At 34.1% G+C, this 12889-nt stretch overlaps 2 protein-coding genes across 5 annotated transcripts in view; both read right to left on the bottom strand.

Annotated features, from left to right (window-relative positions):
• LOC108744723 (palmitoyl-protein thioesterase 1) overlaps positions 1 to 4938 on the bottom strand; it is a 6635-nt gene extending 1697 nt beyond the window's left edge. The window contains exons 1-4 of the mRNA XM_018480632.2: positions 4733 to 4938; positions 1223 to 1460; positions 956 to 1114; positions 511 to 787 (exon numbers count right to left, since the gene is read on the bottom strand). Coding sequence (XP_018336134.1) covers positions 511 to 787; positions 956 to 1114; positions 1223 to 1460; positions 4733 to 4838 — 780 coding nt within the window. The 5' untranslated portion in view covers positions 4839 to 4938. The remainder of the gene's footprint in view (positions 1 to 510; positions 788 to 955; positions 1115 to 1222; positions 1461 to 4732) is intronic.
• A 5556-nt stretch (positions 4939 to 10494) lies between these two features.
• The window catches only part of LOC108744722 (PRKCA-binding protein), a 22315-nt gene continuing 19920 nt past the window's right edge, over positions 10495 to 12889 (bottom strand). For all 4 annotated transcript variants that reach the window (XM_018480631.1, XM_018480628.1, XM_018480630.1 and 1 more), the window contains 3 exons: positions 11964 to 12157; positions 11615 to 11867; positions 10495 to 10837 (listed from right to left, as the gene is read on the bottom strand). In XM_018480631.1, the coding sequence (XP_018336133.1) occupies positions 10550 to 10837; positions 11615 to 11867; positions 11964 to 12157 (735 nt within the window). In that variant the 3' untranslated portion in view covers positions 10495 to 10549. The remainder of the gene's footprint in view (positions 10838 to 11614; positions 11868 to 11963; positions 12158 to 12889) is intronic.

Raw genomic sequence — 12889 nt, 5'->3', positions numbered from 1 at the left:
AACACAACGATTAATTCGGTCTACTGTCATCAGCTGGACAAACTGAATGATACACTTCAACAAAAAAGGTCAGAACTAATCAACAGGAAAGGTGTAGTGTTTCACCATGACAACGCGAGACTTCACACAAGTTTGGTCACTCGCCAAAAGCTTTTACAGCTTGAATGGGATACAATGCTACACCCACCATATTCTCTAAACCTGGCACCATCGGATTATTGTTTGTTCCGGTCACTCCAAAATTTTTTAGACGGTAAAACCTTCACCTCAAATGTGGAGGTCAAAAACCTCCTCGATCAGTTTTTTGCCAGCAAAGACCAAAAATTTTATGAGCGTGGAATTATGCTACTACCAGAAAGATGGCAAAAGGTGTTGGACCAGAACGGTCAATATATAATTTAATAAAGTATTTGTTTATTATACGAAAACTGTCTTTCATTTCCACAACAAAAAAACGAAATGACTTTCCGAACAACCCTATAAATAAAAGGAAAGATAATTTTGTCATACTTCTGTGTATAACGTGGAGTTAAAAAGACTTTGTATATCCTTTGATTGTCCAGGCTTATAAAATCCGAACCATTCCGATTCGATTGGTTGTACCATAGTGTCTTTTAAAAATTTAACCATCACAAAATTTTCCAAATTCCTTAATCTTTCAATGTATGTCTGATTTAGACTTTTCTCGTTATTAATATCTGAAAGGAATGAATTTTTTTCTCGGTACTCTTCTTCATTCAAAGGATCATGCCAGTATGTTGCTTGCACCAGGAAATCCTGTAGCCAGCTGAAACAACAATAAATAGGAATGTTGTAAAATCTACACTGAAATATAGAGATAAAGTCTTTAAGTTTGCAGGTTTGAATGTAGCATCAGGTAATCCCCGAAACTGCTTATTCGATTTCAATAGTTCTATATTTAGACTGAACCTTCAACATCTGTTATTTTACTGACCTGTTATAAGCAGCGTAATTCAGAAGCCTCCTGATGTAATCACAAGTTTTAATGGAAAGCGATATACATCTTGGTAGGCCATAGACTCCTTGGTGCTGGCCACCAAGAGATATGTAGGTTTTAGCTTTGGGATAGGGACACCGTTGGATTAAACCTCGTCTAAAATGTTGTTTATGATAAGTTAAATAAATGCTCAAAAAATAAACCAGTGAAATTGTCTCTAAAATCATTTGTATTAACAGGAAAACCAGAAAATGTTATACTCACAAGAATTGACTGCCTTGCGAAAACCCGATAGCGTTATAGCCTTTCGCGAGTTTCGGATCGGATTGGATTATTGAACATGCTTCTTCAATTTGTTTGTTGGGATGCATGAAGTAGCTGTTTTCAAGGTCATCTATAACTGAACTTCCGATCCGAAGTGAAACAACGTGGACACCCGGCAAGGACTCATTTAATCTTACTTGTACTTTGCCCAAGCTGTAAGGAAAACAGCAGGCATCTCCTGTATGAATTTAAGTGTATTATTAAGGGTGTTTTAAAAATGATCTTGAGAAAGCACACCACTCGAAGTGGTCTGTATTCTGTGGAAACTGCCAGACGAGGATCGCGATTTCGATCTTTTCTGGATCTCATCAGCGCGTCGCAGGCAGCTCCGACAGAACACAGACCAACTTTTACCTGCTGTCTTAACAGCGCGTTTTAGAAAATACTACAAGTGGCGCAGTAAACGCCATCTGTAGCATACGTAATCCTAAAATGTAGCATCGTGCTATAGATGGCGTTTACTGCGCCATTTGTAGTATTTTCTAAAACACCACTCAATATCTAGAGCGCTTTTTTAAACTTAAAAATACTATAGCACTAGGTATTTACATAGCAAATTAAATGGTTGGGGTTTAATGTAATTCCTGTATGAATATTGAAGTCGATTTTTATACGTCAGTCTATTTAAATTATTTAACTGCTACACGGGCGGCCCTGGGTTATATTCCGAGCCGATTTTATGCATTTTTTTCTTCTTAATTTATGTTTACGTATTTATTTTTTATCAATTTCACTATTTCACCTACTTCTTCACCTTGTACATTCTAATAAGAGCTTTTCGTTTTAAATCTAAACAAATTTTTAAAGAGCAAGCGGACTAAATTTTTAGATCGAAATGAGAGTAGATAAAATAAATTTTATAATGTTTCACAAAAGCTATTTAGAATATGTTTTACAAGAACATTATTTATTAGTGACATGGTGAAATTTATTATTTTTTTTTGAGTGGAATTGACAATCTTTTGAAATAGAATAAATTAAAAGGATATTTTATAAAGGTACTTTATTAAAGGACTAATTTCAATAATAAACTGTCGAAAATCTTCAAGATCAATTTGTTATAACACAAAGCAGTTCTGACACTTACGTATACTACAATATTCATTTGACCTGGTTCTTATGTGTAGGTAATTAGCATCATTTTATAGTTTATCATGTGTAGTTGTTTTAATTATTATGGGTAACATTATATAATTCAATAACGTGTTTATAGCAAGCTACTTTTATTAATTATAAAACGGTTTCTGAAGTAAAAGTATAGTAATTGCAGAAATCGTTTAAAAGGCAAACATTTTTCTAAGAAAGTAAAAGTAGAAAACTATTTAAGTATATAATTTTGTTAAGTACTTCGTGAGCAAATTTAGGTATTAATAAAATCGGCCAAAACTGTAGTTATTGATATAAATATTATATTTACAAACAAGAAGTTTTTCTTTATTTTTTTCCAATTGTTTGATAACTGTAATAACAAAGAATATTTTTGCGAACGCTGAATGTATTGCATTATTCTTAATGTTCACATGCTATTAATTTTGAAGCTACTTTGTCAGGAAGCGCTAAGGACACAATTTTTATTGACATTTGTTGTAGCTGATAGAAAATCACACACAATTATTATTGAATATAAATATGGAATTCGCATGATAAAAATAATAAATTTGGCATACCGTTAATCTTTTTAATAGTTTGTCAAGTGCGTCATTGAGTTGATTAAAATACACATTGTGTAAGTATAAAACAATTTAAATTTGTAAAAACAAAATGGATAAAGGAAACAACAAATTCGTACGTCTGTTATAGATACTTATGTAGGAATATTAATGCCGATAAAATCTAATCAAAAATAATTTTGCAAATGGAATGTTTCTTAAAAAATTCTGGAAAGACAAAATGTGTGAGATTGTTGTAGTTTTTATAAAAAATTCCTAGTTATCTTCAAAGATTATGGATAAAAAAGTTGCATTGTTTATTTTATTGAAGTGGGTTAATAAGTACTTATGTAAGTAGAGTAGAAATATTTGTAATCGTTTTACCATTTAGCAAAGAATTTGATAAGATATAAAACCCTTCATGGTGGAATCAAATTCGCACTTTCAAGGAGTTTATAATCAACACAACACAATCAAAATTAGATAACATCTCCTGAATTTTTTAAAGGAGAGAGTGTATTAAAGTAGCAGTTTGGTTTTTTTTTATCTGTATATGTACGTACAGTAGAACCTCGATAAGATAAAGACCAAGGGAAAGGTACAATAATTTGAGTAGTTATTGAGGTTTTTACATACTAAGGGTTTATGTTTAAGCTTTAAAATTATAGATCTCCAGTGACTTAGCAAACTCTTCAGCTTTTTCTTTTAGTATAGGTCCACTAACACTAATGTTTTTACATATTTCTACTCTGTCTAAACCATGTAAACAAGCATTTTTCTAAATAAGGAAATTCAGCAATTCTTCGCCTTTTACATAGAAGACTTTCTCCCGATTCAAACCACTTTTCACTGCTTACTGAGGTGCGATGCCCAAATTATTAATTTAAGTTATAGAGAGTTTCTATTTTAAGTAATAAAGGTTTTGGACTCCTAGGGGAAGGGAACACAAAATTTTATGAATTTATAGAGGTTATTATGTTATCGAGGTTTAAGTTATCAAGGTTCTACTGTATGATGTCTTACCGTATACATATTTGTGTGTTTGTCAACCTCTCAGTCAGTCAAAACTGTAGGTACATTTCGGGGCTCCAGATTTTAGAAAAAGATTCGCAAAATGCCGTAAAGGATTAGGTTTTTGTAAAATTTTACCTAAATTTATTAAATGTTGTAACAGTAATCAGCGAATAAAAAAGATGATTATAACTGGGGTAGAAAATATAATACTCCCGGATTAGCTGACTATTGAAACATCTAATCAAATGATGGAGCCAACTCAAAGGCAATTCTATTTAGGTGGCACTTTATTTCAATTTTTTTTAATTCGTATTATTTGAATTTTTCTGGTTTATTACTATCCTTGTGTCTGTCCGAACGCCGCAGGCGACGATTTGTACGCGGCGGTGCTGAGTGTTGGTCGTAAATCATACGTCAATGACACATACAAGAATGCAAAACAAAAGAAACTACGAGAAGCTTCCAGAGGTATTCTTAATTAGCTTTCAGAAAAGGTCGAGAACATTCTATAAATCATATAAATTGCTGATTGGTATATAGTAGGAGATAGTCGAAATAAGGCAGGTAAAGTAAACATTGCAAGCAAAAAAGTAATACATATAGTGATATAAATACCTAGTGATATATAATAGATCAAGAAATTATGTATAATTTATAGCAGATTTGCTAGAAAGTTAGTTACTTAATCATTCGGTTTAATTGAGAATTTATTCGATTGTTTTTTTTAAGTATAAAGTTAACATTCTGGTACTACTTTAAAGTGAATTAACTTAAAGTCTTAACTTACCCATCCCATGCCATAACACAATCGGCGTATATTCATCACTTAAACAACAGTTAAAAGTGCACAAAACTATAAGCACTTTGGAAACGGTACAAATCCTTTCACGCATTTTGGGTTTGTGGCAGCAACTGGCACATACACAATCTGTATTATTTTATAGTAACATTTATGAGATAATACTTCAAAATACGATATAAAGCAGCAGTTGGCCAGAGCCAGAGCAACGATCAGTTCTGGTAATTAAATAATTGGATAATTCCAGCGCACACTCGCTAACCTTTGTTCGGTTTTATCTTGCGTTCAAGAAATAAAGCAAACATATAATCGAAAGCATTGAAGCAAATATTTATCATATATCATATTGAAGCATTTATCTTACAGAACAAGAAGCTGTAAGTATTATTATTATAAAACTAAATTAATATTTGTATAAATGCGAATAAGGCTTTGTTTGTTTGTTTCTTTATTACCTTTTCAGGCATTAACTACCCAATGGATCATTAAGTTTTCTACATACATTGTTAGAGGTACAGAAAAGGACGTAGGGTACCTTTGATCTAGAAAAAGTATTGTTCCCGGGGAATAGAAAAATTAGTTTTACACGGTAGTCGATAATCTTTGACAAATACTTCGGATATCAACGCATCTAACATGAAATTTGTACACACATTGTCAGAGATACAGAAAAACACATGATATGTATACTTCGTTTACTTTCTGTAGCGATGTGATCTTCAGTTTGACCGGTGCAAAGTAGAAAAGAACAGCACTAGGCCAGAAAAGGAAGGAGACAACTCTTAACCGCTGAGGAGCGTATAATCCGTACAGTACTGCACGGAAAAATTGACCATTTTATCCATTACAATTGCATTGCTCAAATGTGCTGTTATTGGTACCATTTATTTACTGCTGAAAATATCAACGAAATGTTTATTTATATTTGAAGACATAGCTTTAACGCTTGGTTTCGACTCGCACCACTACTCATGATTGAATAAAATTTTTGGCAGGTACTGTATGAAAAAGTATGTTTAATGAACAAGAATCGAGAATATAATGAGTTTTTTTCTCCCTACCTACGATTTTGCCAGCGCGCATCCAAGACATTGGAAGGGGCACATCGCTAGAGAAAGTAAATGAAGTATATTTATCTACACTATCCTTGTACACTATCCTTTCTTAAATCGACTGACAAAAATAAAGAGAAACGTAGAAGAGCATAATGAACTAATAATAAACGACATACGACTGTCGTGTATAAGAGTGTATGAATTAACACTTTTACTTTTGTCCTCCTACAATGACGTAAGTCCATTCTTTCGTAGGATGGATAGGATTTCGACCAAATTATATTTAGATACACGTATTTTGCAAAATTTGCCGATAAGCCTAATAAATGAAGCTTTATTGCATGTATCTACCTACTGTTAATTTTACTATGACATTTTTAATTACTAATTGTGGTTAACGTGTATTATTAATGTGAAAATTTATTTTCGATTTTTCATCCGCTACAGATTCCCGGCGGGGGTGTTCGTAGTGGATGGAAAATCGAAAATTAATTTTCACATTAATTATTGATTAAATATTAAATTAAATATTGTTAATTTTACTGTTTCCTAATTTCAAATTGGGGTCTATTACATTTGTTAGCAACATTATATACTCTTCTCGGAACATACCTACCACTTCAAGCCTTATATATTAATTGTTTAGAAGTTTATACCTACAATGAAAAAGAAAGACAGATCCTGTTCAATCACGTACAACTTGTAACATCTTAAATCTATCGTTCTTATAAATATGCATTAATAAACAATTTTAAGTTAACTCTTGTTATTTTAATAAATTCACACAAAGTTAACTTGGCGTGTGAACTGTGCGTGACAAAAAATAAATGTACGCACAAAACAGACAGTATATATCGGGAACAAGAGTGGGCCCAAGATAGTACCCTGCGGAACACCTGTATTCATTTTTAATGGTACGCTCTCTACTATGGAAAATCCTAATAAAAAATATGCACCTAATAAGAAATTATAGTTTCCAATACATTTGAAATTATGTTTATGTAACTTTTTTGTATTATACGTATAATGAAATAGTTTTAGAATTTGTTGTTTCATTACAAGATATGAGTAGGTACCAAAAGCAACGTCTAAGAAAATGCAGATATCTAAATTATTATTGCATAATACCATTTGCGGCAGGAAAAAATCGCATATGTGTGCGAGACCAAAATTTCGCTGACACGCCGCTTGCTAATGTTGCGTTACGAAAAATTCAGACCGCCCTAGTTTCGCGTCCGTGTGGACGATCCTTTATTTGTTTTTACTTATTGTATTACAGTACACTCCACTATTTCTTACTCGATTGTAATAGCCTTTCTTGAACGTTCAAGAATCATCTACTTATTACTACATTCGCTTGTTATTAAAAAAAAAAAGTAGGATCACTTACGTACATGATGGCAAAAACAGTACCTGGAAAAAGAAATATCAATTAGAAACATTTTAAAATTAATAAATTAAATTAATTTATAAAACGCGAAGAATTGATCACTAAAATTATAACTAGTTAAGTAAAACAAAAACAAACATTGGCTTTTGGACCATAATAACTCCGCCGCTCACACATCGTTGCTTGTGCACGAATTTTTGACCAAAAACAACACACTAATAATGCAGCACCCACCGTATTCCCGAGATTTGGCTCCTTTTGACTTTTTCTTGTTCTCGAAACTGAAAAGACTCATGAAAGGACGATGCTACGCCATGATTCAGGCGATAAAGACAGTATCGAAGGAGGAGCTGAATAAGATCACAAAAAATGATTTTTGACGTGACAACGTCTTATAATTCGATAGAGCACGAAAAAACATGACTCATGCGGCGTTACCTCGCTCTGAGGCATTCCATTTAAGGCTTGAAGTGCAAGCGAGAGCGCGGAACGAGCGACAAAGAGGCACAATCGGCCTCCGCGTTCGGCAGCGTTCGACATCTGTCTCTCTCCTACTTGAGTGAGCGATGCGTCCGCGTGCACAGCTGCTATACAATAATACATTTCCATTTACCTCCTTCTCTTTATCCATACAAAATATCTATCAAACAAATAAAATTAAAATTTTCTTTTGAAAAATGAAACCATTCCATCACTATTTTCTTATGACGTTGTCACGTTCAACTATCGTCAGTAAACCGACTTTACAGACAACCGATTTTTTGAAGTGCTTCGAGGATTGGAAAATACATTGGCACAAGTGTATAATATCTAGTGGGGATTACTTTCAAGGAGACAAAATAAATATTCATGAATAAATAAATAATTTTTGAAAAAACTTAAACTTAGCGATACTTTTTGAACAGATATTGTATAGTGTTGTGGTATGTTTATTTCGTTAATTGTAATTAGATGCTTATCGAATATTAAACAATATAAGAATCTATGAGAATCTAGGATTGCTTAATTTTTTATGTATGAATTGACAGGATGAATTGCCTTTTATACCTTTTTATTATGTTATTTCATTATTTTCGCTATTAGTGTTTACCTATTGCAGAATAAATGCGAAGAAACAAAGTTACGTATAATATTGTACATAGAGGAAGCTTTGGTCTATTTAAAAAGCTACACTATGAGTCCATTTCTTGCTGTTTTGATCTAGGAAATATTAAAACTTGCTCTCAAAAAATATTTCTTCAAAAGTAACCAAGGCGTTTGCTTTACATAAGTAGATACTTTAATAAAACTAACCTCTACAAATATGTAAATGATAAAAATACATCAAAAATTATTGTATCAAAGTAGCTACAATACCTTAAATTTGTTTTGAAACTTTGATAATTTCCTTGATTTATGACAGTTCCGTGCACTTTAAAGTCACACACACACTACACTTCACATTTATTTATTTATTGTCTAACACGAAAAATCACTGTAAAATACGAGTAATTACAAACAATAATAAAAACCACACGATCGCGCTACGTTATTACAGCAACTAACGAAATACCATGACTAAATCGTGTTAAACTAGATAAATACTTATTACATCAGTCGTAAATTCACTGAAGGGTTAACCTTCACAATGATACCTGTTTTTTGCCTCGTTCTCCTTATCTCAGTTGAACCATTCTAATATGTATAAAGAGTAACCAACGAACTCGAGCAGAAGAAAACAATGTTTATTTAGATTGGAATAGAAACAGATGGTTTCAGTCTGTAAATAAATGATGAAATTGTTTTTACCTCAATGTGGGATTTAACGCAAATTATTAGAAAGCAGTTTATTAGATAAGAGTAAAATTGTGAACATTTATTTTTTTTTTAGTATATAGATATATATATCTACTAGGGTACTAGTTTCTTAAGTTGAAAAGAATTTCCCCATTAAGAAAATATTGAACTTTGTTCACAAGCTGGTGAAAAAAATAAAATGTACTTTCAATTATACGAATCAGAGCTAAAATGGTTTTCTTCCCAAAATACTCCCTTTTCCCCCCGCACTCAACTTTTTTCTCAACTTAATCCTCTTCTCACTCTAACCTTTCTATTTCTTTTCCAGGGATGTACAACCTTCGGGTATATCTCTCCACTCGAGGAGGAGTTTTAGTAGGTAGAAATCCGATATTACCTTCCTTCAGGAGGTGTCTTTTAAAGATTTCCTCTCCTTGAGAATAATGTAAACAAAAAAAAACAAGGTCGTCAGTATTAAGACTGGTTAGACACGTATCCTATTCTGAGCTACTCTTCGCATTTCCCTAAAACTAGGAAAATCACTTAAAACTTTTGGGTGTTTCATTCCCACCAGCTATAAATGCTGGTGGGCGGGCAGTCCCTCCGGACTATGCCGGAAGGTAGGGCGGAAGGTCCTCTTCAGCCTGCTTTCAGGAATCGTGGGAATGGGTGGGTGGTGGTTCGGGGGAGAAAGATGAGACGGACGAAATGAAGACAGAAGAGAATGAAAGATTATCTGTGGAATATTACTGCCCCTAAGGGATCCAAAGAAACCACAGAAAAACTTGGACCAAGGCAGACGGACCCGGCATCGAACCGGCGTCCTCCCGAATGCTAAGCAATGGTCTAGACCTCTAAGCCATACCGCTCGCTTCTAAAACTAGAGCATCCCACATCCTTAACTATTTGCGAACAGTAATCTAATCTAGGTCTACCTCTACTCCTCTTAACTCCTGTTTTTGTATCTAATATGTCTCTGACTAGAACTTCATGCCTGAGAAGGTGTCCTACCACCCTATCTCGCCTTTTTTTTAGGTGACTTCCGCATAGTCCTCTTTTTCTTTCTAATACCTCATCATTTCTAACCTTCTCTATCCACAGTATCCTCATCATTCGCCGGTAACACCACGTTTCGAACGCTTTTAACCTTTTCTTTTCCGCCGCGCCCACTGTACATGTTTCGCACCCGTACAGCACCGCGCTCCAAACATACACCTTTAACAATCTTTTTCGAATTTCTAAATTAACCGTTCGCGAACATAGAAGTGACTTGTTTTTATTGAAGGCGACTCGACCGTGTGCTAACCTCTGCTTTATATCCCTACTAATCCTTCCGTCCTGACTTACCTGACTTTCTAGATACCTAAAATCAGCCATATATAAGTTGTATCAAATTTAAGATTCTTGGGCTTGACAATGTTTTTAGGACCGCATAAAGAACCCTCAGCACACGTGGTGAACATCGGTTTTATTTCTATTACTTACTCACATACTTATATTCTTTTATTTTAAAATAAATTAAAACAGACTTCATATGTATGTAAATTTATTCCATAAATATTTTCGTATTCTTAAATTTTTTGTTTAACGTTCAGAGGATAGGTCTAACAGTTTCTCATCTTCGTCATTTTTTGGGACTCCGTTTATGTTTAAAGACGAGAGTAGTGTTAATGTATCCATATTGTTATAATCGGGCTCCTCGGTCTGATTAATTCCTAAACCAGGAATCAAGAGGCTAGAATCGGATTCCAGAGGTAAGTCTTCAGACAAAATGGAGGACTTGAGGACTTCATTGATAGACGTCCTTGTCGAAATTTCTCGAACTTCTTCTCCATTTTCAATATCGTGTTCATCATCGTCATCATTTTCTTGCTAGAACATGATACCGTTATTGTGACCGAAAAGGTAAACATTTAAGTGTACAGTGGTCAAACGGCTGGAACGTTTATAGAACGAATTAAAGAACATGTGAACAGTTATGAAAGTGAAGCACAAATTAAGCGTATTAACTCTAGACAAAAATCTTTAGTCTCTCTCCAGTCTCTCAGAGTCTTTCAGCGTCTCTGAGAGCGTCTCTCACAGTCTCTCAGTTATTACCTAGGTGTTTTTATGGATCCCTCACAGTTTCTGTATGAGAGACTCGAACAATAAAATTGTTAATTCAGAGATTCGAGTCTCTCGTTCAGAGATTCGAGTCTCTCGTTCAGAGATTCGAGTCTCTCGTTCAGAAACTGGATACGAAATGAGGATCTCTTTATGAGCGACTAGAGTCTGTCGTTCAGAGACGCTAAACAGTTTTTTTAACAGTCTCTCTCAGCAACACCAGAGAGATTTGATGAGAGACGGAGACTCAAGTCTCGCATTCAGAGACTCTAAGAGACTGAACATTTTTATCTGGGGAAGCGTATGCTGCACAAGGTGTGTACCTTGTAGTAAACAATAATAGTTTTACTTATAATTACTGAGCCCATTTTTGTCTTGGAATCATAACGGCTGCGATAAAAGGTGACTATTAAGACGGATCTTAATCAGAATCTTGCATTAAAAACCATCAATTTTAAGGTATTCGAAGTAGAAACAGCAATTGGAAAGTAGTGGACGGGTCCATATTTGGTTGTACAGTTGGTTGTATATACATGTATTACTTACTGTAGTGATTGGTGTTGTCGATTTGTATTGGAAAGCACTGTTGGACAAATCGACTTCAACAGGAAATAGTGCTGGGCCTGACAGAAGTTCCAACGTTTTCTTATGTAGTTCAGCGAAAGCTTCGATTAGCTTTGTTAGATGTCCGCCCAACGATTGAACGTGCTTATTTTCCAGGAGTTCCATTTTTACCAAAACATCCGAACGTAATTTAGCAAATCTCGTTCGGGCTACTTGTCGACAACGTAGAATTAATCTAAAAAAAAAGAGAAAATTTTTGTTCCTAATCGTTATTTTCACAGTTTTATTTATTACTATTTATAATTTTTGGTGAATAAAAATATTGTATAACCTGTATTCATAGTTTCCGGTTTCTACACGATATAAAGGCTCCTGTAGCGCAGCATAACTGCACTCTTCGTCGTCCATTTCTTTAACTTTTAAACAGTATGCAAGATACTCAAACTTTGCATCGGCATATTTTTTTACCGTCAGTCTGGTGTCTGGAATCGCTTTATGCAAATAGGTTCCCATATCTGCCAAAACCTATAAGGGAGAACAACAGGAAAATTTTCATATATTAAATGGTGCCTATCTCAAATTATCTAATCTAACCCAGACTGAATGTGATTCCTTTTAAGGCATTCATAGTATACCGTATGCGAAAGAGCGGACCTTTTGGTATAGTATAGGGAATCTCAGAAAGTATACAACTAATATATGCCAACCGCCGCTTCGTAAAAATCAGTATTTTTCGAATAAAATTGGTAAAGTCCCCTATCTGCTTTATTACCTACTAGTGACCCGCCCCAGCTTCGCACGGGTGTTTTGTTTAGATTATTATCGAAAAGGGGAAATTATCAAAAGATACCCCTGAACATACTAAATATACTACAGAATGTCTTTATATACAACATTCACAGTTTTTTTGTCATTAGACAATACAAATCGGCCTCCCGGCCAGTACCGCCGCAACCGCTATGTTCCTGCATTTTAAATCTGTAATATCTTCGAAAATATTCATTTACATTACATGCTGTAAAGGGCCATATTCATCTATATTAAATGCACAATGTATTTAAGGTACTTAATTGGATAAGAATAATTGCTGTAGTGCTTACAATCGCTTCGTAAATAAGTCATTATTTCTCATAAAAAGTAAAGGATAAAAATGGTTATTGTGGGTTATCCCTAAGAGATAGACATATACCATCGCAGACTTTTTTGTAGACCCTTTTAAGATGTACAATATTGTAGTACATTATTTTGATCTATCTC

This window comes from Agrilus planipennis, unplaced genomic scaffold (genome assembly GCF_000699045.2).
Source record: "Agrilus planipennis isolate EAB-ADULT unplaced genomic scaffold, Apla_2.0 scaffold16, whole genome shotgun sequence".
In the NCBI taxonomy this organism is placed as follows: Eukaryota; Metazoa; Arthropoda; class Insecta; order Coleoptera; family Buprestidae; genus Agrilus; species Agrilus planipennis.
Note: the sequence above shows the minus strand (reverse complement) of the source record. Positions and strands in the feature narration are given on the sequence as shown.